General features: G+C 42.0%; 1 protein-coding gene across 1 annotated transcript; it reads right to left on the bottom strand.

Moving 5' to 3' along the window:
• Window positions 1–1459: 1459 nt before the first annotated feature.
• Window positions 1460–5864, bottom strand: LOC142814516 (uncharacterized). The gene is made up of 6 exons (XM_075893356.1): window positions 4312–5864; window positions 4122–4190; window positions 2981–3201; window positions 2727–2886; window positions 1869–1997; window positions 1460–1584 (listed from the first exon to the last, which is right to left on the bottom strand). Exons 1-6 carry the CDS (start codon window positions 4367–4369, stop codon window positions 1535–1537), a joined length of 687 nt encoding a protein of 228 aa, XP_075749471.1. The 5' UTR covers window positions 4370–5864; the 3' UTR covers window positions 1460–1534.
• Between the last annotated feature and the right edge of the window lie 213 nt (window positions 5865–6077).

Raw genomic sequence — 6077 nt, 5'->3', positions numbered from 1 at the left:
TAGATGCAGCGCAGTTATGTACCTCTTGGGGAATAATGGCAATATACCAGTCGTGATTTGAGAATGCATGCCGGAAGTTCTTATTATTCTAGTTACTCGTGGTTCTCGAGTTTCAGCTCCACAGTTACTACCTGTCCAAAGTAGCCGTAACTTTTACAGCGAAAGCTGTTATGAGGCCACTTTCCGGGTCACTCATGTTGTCCGCCGTCACACCGCCGTCGTCCGTAACCATATCGCGCGATATTTAGAAAGAAAAAAACTTGCACCAATGACACAGTAGGGCTTGAACCCGGGTCCGCTGGGTGCCAGTTTAATATTTTACCTTTGAGTTACTCCGGTGCTTGTAACTTGTCAAACTTGCCTCAAGCCTAGTTGGCATGACCTAGCACCAATAGCACAGTGGGGCTCGAACCCGGTTACGCTGGGTGCTAGCCCTGTATCTACCACTGAGCTACACCAGTGCTTGTGACTTGTTATTAAACTTGCCTAAGGCAGGCTTTATGTCGGAAAGCAATCGCGTTAATACGGCTAATAAAGCGTTTTGAAACAGTGAAAGAACAACCAGTCATCGCACAATGCGATTACCATAACAAGTGGGCCGTCCTATGCTCCAACCAACTACAAAACCTTGTTCTTGTTACCCTATTAATTGTGGTGCATACCCACTACAGCCATAATTCCTCATCGTCGTCAGCCACTGCATGGACAATTGGCAGAAAATTATTTGCAAGTCTTTAGCCGATAGCACGCTTTTTAGAAGAATAACGAAAGATAGCATACCGAATGCCGGCCTACTACAAAAAAGTTTATTATAGTGCTCTAGTGGGTACCAAGCAAGTGTGTTTGCAGTAGATACCCAATGAGTGTTTTGAAAAGGCTCCGAAAAGCCGCTCTTCTAGCTTTCGCTGTGACTGTGCTGCGCCTATCGCGCAGGTCTGGCGCTTTTTACAGCTTCAAGTGCACTGCTGCCTGTATAGAAGGGCTGTTCTCTTCGGAGGTTGTTGTACATTACTTTCGTTTTCTGCAGATTAATTTTAAGACCTACTTTTCTGCTCTCCTTTTCTAACTCCGTAATCATGAGTTGCGATTCGTCCCCTCCCAGACAACGCTCCGACAACCTGAGGTTGTCCTGAGGATGACCTACACCGTACGAAAGTATGACCTGAGGAAGCCCTCAAATGAACCTCAAGTGGTCCTAAACCAGTCCGTTTGTCCGGCCTCAGATCGTCCTCAGGGCATCCAGAAAAGAGCACATTATGATGAGTCTAGTACTTTTTGAGGACGAAGCATACAAGACCTAGGCACTCATCAGACCTTACGAAAAGTTGCTCTAATTCTTCTTTTGGAGCGCTGAAATGACAACTGATCAATCAAAAGTGCCTGAACATGCACACTCTTTAAAGCACTGCCTGTGAGGTTTCAGTAACAATTTCTTCAAGTATAGCAATAAAAACAGCAATGCACAGAAAACATGTTTATTTTCAGGAATGAAACTTGGCAGTTTTCACTAGATGAGACTTCTTGCCCTGTGCCTTCAGAGGTCTTCATCCGATGGGCTTGACAACGCGACACTTTGAAGACATTCTGTAGTAATAGAAAGCAGCATATCTTGAAGCACAAGTGAATTTAGAGTATCAATAAGAATATTAAGACAATAACAGCATGCCAGATTTGAAAGCATAAAATGAAAATTATATTACCATAATGTGCAGGTACGAACTAGCCATTATATAATGGTGAAAATGATTTATATAGTTCATGCTTGCATACACATCAAAATTCGAGTAAGGCAAGAAAATTATTTAAACTATAACAGCAAAAGTATCATATGTTATGATAGCTTCAACAGCACAGATAATAAAACTCACCCTCATGGTGAGTGCGAGAAGTTCTTAAGCGCTGCTTCTGGAGCTTTTCCCCAGCATGCCGAAGCCACACTTTAATCACACACTCGATGTCATTTTTTTTTGTTTCCGGAAAATTTCGCCTCACGGCCTCTGAAAAAGTACAAAGTTCATAAAACAGGAATTACACAAACATAATACATTAATATAATGCTACATAGGTTGTTTGAAGAAGTACCTCTAGTCAGCATGATCGACATTTTGATAGGTGGGCACATCATCATTAAAGGTCCTTGCCATCCTTCCCCATGTTAATTTCAAGAGTACTGACATTGACACTATGTGTTGCATTACAAGAAGAACACCACGAAGAAGACATCATTGTAACTTTTTTGAAACCTAGCATGCAAAGAATGATGAGGCGCCTTTGACGAAAATACGTCCATGTATGAAAATGTTGACCAGCTTGTCTTAGGTACTTATTCCTGTTTAGAGATCCTCAGTGATCACTATGAGCTTCCATCTGTTAGTTTTCATCTGTACATAAGATTTCCACTACAGTTAAGAATGCCTAGTAGTGCTACCTGATAATAACTTCTGCAAGTAGTGAATGCTTGCGTATGTGTGCCATGCAAGTATACTAGTGTGCTTGAAGAAGCTGCAGGGTTTCTTACTGACAACAGATATTTCATGCTAAAAATTTTCCACGTTTAAGCACATAATTTTAATTAGCAAGCATCCTAAAAAATTTAATGCTTTCATGAAAAGATTGTTCTTTTGCTATTGACTTCAAATGAAAGATAATGTGGATAACAGACTTAGAAATGTCTGTACTCAAACACGGCTCTTGCAGCACATGGTGTTGTGAAACAAATTACTCACTGCAAATGACATCTGTGACACCTAGATCCACAAACTTCCTTTTGCCTTTTTGGCCTGCCCAGCTGAACTGCACAGCAACCTCAAGGCTTAGCAGAAGCTCCAGCATCCTCCTGGCTGCTGCCCCAAAAGTTGAGCCACCAAGGCCAGCAAGCTGCTGTATCTGTAAAGTTTTGAGGTCATTATTTTTTTTAGAAGAGTAGCTTAATGCAGTGACTAGAAAAAAAAATTATAGAAAAATATAATGAATGACGTACAAGCTTTAGCTTAATGTTGCCATCAGCAGCAAGTCTCCCCTCAAGACTTAGAAATTGGTCAATATCCTTGACCGGTGTCAAAACCACATCATCATTTGTCTCATCTTGAAGCCTCACTGTTGTGTTGAAAAGGTGCTGCTGCATGGCATCAACCTGTCGTCCCAGCTGCTCTAGCCTCATCAGGATAGTTTGCGAAATTCGCATGAGTTGACGCACGTATTCTGTAAAGACGTGTTCATGAAGTAATAGCGCTGAATTGCAACATATAAAATGGCAAAAGCTGAGATAACATTGAAAATGAGAAGTGCTACTAAACACAGCAAAACAAGCACACAGTTGTTTATGGCTTCTCTGCACATTATTGTCGGTTTTAGAAATTTGTGCCTACATGGCTTCAGTTATTTTGTTAGCATGCTCAGTGATGCCTTTTTAGGACCTGAATACGCATGCAGAGTTGACACTGAGATGAAGCACCTTCATTGCGTGCTGTGATTCAGTGTACCCATATATTTACAACCTAGTTTTCAACAAAAACTTGGAATAAGTTCAGAAAAATTGTTGAAAGTTAGGTTATTAAGTGAATTTGTGAAAAATAGAATAAGCAGAAACAGATACTTTAATGTTTTAAGCACTGAAACAATGTGTGACCAGACCATACATATAACAGTTGCCATAGTTTTTGCAGCAAAGTGATGCCACTATCACTTTCCCAACGAAAGCAAAAAAAAAATGTTTAAAATATAACTCTTCATTTATGGGGTAAAAGCGTGCTCATCGCCATCAAAGTGACACACAGTCCTCATTTCCACTGTGATCAAGAGGCATGTTCTCTACACTAAATAGGCGACAACAGTTGTTTATGAATTAAAAGTATTAATTGTGGCACCTTCGCTTCAATTTTTCTGAGACATCAGGTATTTACACTTGATAAAGCAACTACAGTTAGTACATTGTTCCGAAATTGCAAATAAGCAATTATGCTGCTTACGACTGGCACAGCTATAAGACAAAACGTTTTGCTTAGCACTTGCAAAGATTTTAATCTAAAGAGAAAAAAAACTGTATTCCCTAGACAATAAATACAAAGATTGTCTTCACCTCTGAAGTGGCACCCGGGTAAGAAAGCTTTAATGTTACTTACCAGGAGGTGAGCTTCTATTGCTAGAGGGGAAGCCTAATGAAGACCCATGGGTATTATTGTGTGCAGTCCCTACAGAAGCATAGATGAAGGTTTTAAGATGCACTTCTAAAAACTAGCTCTGAACATTTCATCGAAAGTATTCTTACATGAAGGGCCTTGCTGACTACTGTTATGTTGCTGCAACACTTGCCTTTCAAGGTTGTCTGCATGCTCTGTAAGTGACAGTTCCTACAAGTGACAGTTGCCATTGTTTTTGCTACAAAGTGATGCCACTGTCATTTCTGTCTACTGAAAAAAAAATATTTTTTTTTTGATTATGGGGTAAAAGCGTGCTCATTGCCATCGAAGTGACACGCAGTTTTCTCATTTCCACTGCGATCAAGAGGCATGTTCTGTACACCAAAAAGGTGATAACAGTTGTTTATGTATTAAAGCTTTAATTACTGGCACCTTAGCTTCAATTTTTCTGAGACAACAGGCATTTACACTTGATAAAGCAACTACATTTGGTACATTGTTCCGAAATTGCAAATAAGCACCCTATGTTGTTTACCACTGGTGCAGCTATCAGACGAAACGTGTTGCTTAGCACTTGCAAACCTTTATAACGTACAGGCAAAAACACTTTGTATTCCCCAAACAATGAATATAAAGGTTTCCGGCATACTCTATCTCACTTGCAGGTGCAGCTGGTGTGGAAAGAACAGAGATCCCCACATGTAAAGCTAAGAAGTTCTTGTACATGTGTGCAGGAATCAGTGATGACAAAACAACGGGTCCTCCATATAAAAGAAAAAAGCGAAACTCAGTCGCTTTCCACCGATCAAGTTCAGCAATGCTCCTCGGCTTTCGGCTAAAATCACATGGAACACACCGTGCAATTTGAGAATTTTTTTCCGACATCTCAAGACGCACTTTGCTTCCAAGTCTGGTCACTTTTGGGCCACGTACCCACAGTGTCAAGAGCTTGTTCATGACACCCAAGCACACAAGGTGCATGTAATCTAATGGTATATCTTTCACTAGGTCAAAAGGAAGTTCCTCAAGAATACTTTCGCCTGTGTGATGCTCCTCCTGGACTTTTAAGCGAAAGCTGTCATCTGTTCGCTTGCGAGCATTGACGTTTGGGAAGCACACCCTGCCCTCACAGTAGACACCTTTTACGTCACATTTGGTGCAGCTGTAATAGCCTGTGTGGCTTCTGACATATAATACAAATGCCTTTGCTGGTGCATCACATATGAGGGCATACAAGCTAACAGGAATTGCAGTTTCTCCAATGGTAATCCCTGTTGTGATAGCAGCATTTATGTCACAAACAAATGGTCGCAAAAAATCATTCGCGTTGTTGGGCTTGCTGCTTCCGAAAAAAACACCCACTATAAATGGTGCTTTGTCCTCCAAATTACTTATGCGTCCCAGTATGCACCAAAATTGGCCCCGTGAACTTTTTGAAACCGGCAGACCGTCAATGTTGAAGCTAAGCTTCAAAATTCTTGGTAGTTCTGCACAATCTTGCAGCACTCGCTGTAGGCCTGCACTGAGGCCGAAATGATGGTATTTCCCGCCGGCCAGCTGCAACACTTCCAGGCACTTCTTGGGCGTCTGTAACAATGCCCTTGCAGTTGAAGGGAGCGCGCTGAAGCATTCGTGGGACTGTAGTACTCTCAAGAGCGATGTAACTGAAGTGTGCGATGCGCGAGATTGTAAGGCCCACGCTTGCAGTCTCTCACGAAAGGCCAGCAAGCTGTCCACACTGCCGCGTTCACAAACTTGCTCTTCGTTACTCCCAGTCGGTGCCAATTCGAAAGAATCCCTCTGCCTCACCTGCGAGGTCGCCGAAGTCGAAGCCGCAGCGCTGCTGTCATGGAAGGCACGCCGTTCGAAGTCTGTGTGATCGTGAGGCACAGAAACACTGCAGCCGCTGGGGTAGCACGCGTCGCCAGAAATCAAAAC

Source organism: Rhipicephalus microplus, chromosome 4 (assembly GCF_043290135.1).
Source record: "Rhipicephalus microplus isolate Deutch F79 chromosome 4, USDA_Rmic, whole genome shotgun sequence".
Taxonomy (NCBI): domain Eukaryota; kingdom Metazoa; phylum Arthropoda; class Arachnida; order Ixodida; family Ixodidae; genus Rhipicephalus; species Rhipicephalus microplus.
Note: the sequence above shows the minus strand (reverse complement) of the source record. Positions and strands in the feature narration are given on the sequence as shown.

Coding starts and splice junctions, on each gene's coding strand:
- LOC142814516 (XM_075893356.1), bottom strand. CDS start 4,369: ATGGCAACTGTCACTTGTAGGAACTGTCACTTACAGAGCATGCAGACA. Junction 1,998..2,726: donor TGTCACAGATGTCATTTGCA/GTGAGTAATTTG, acceptor GTACTTTTTCAG/AGGCCGTGAGGCGAAATTTT. Junction 1,585..1,868: donor TTCTCGCACTCACCATGAGG/GTGAGTTTTATT, acceptor CTATTACTACAG/AATGTCTTCAAAGTGTCGCG.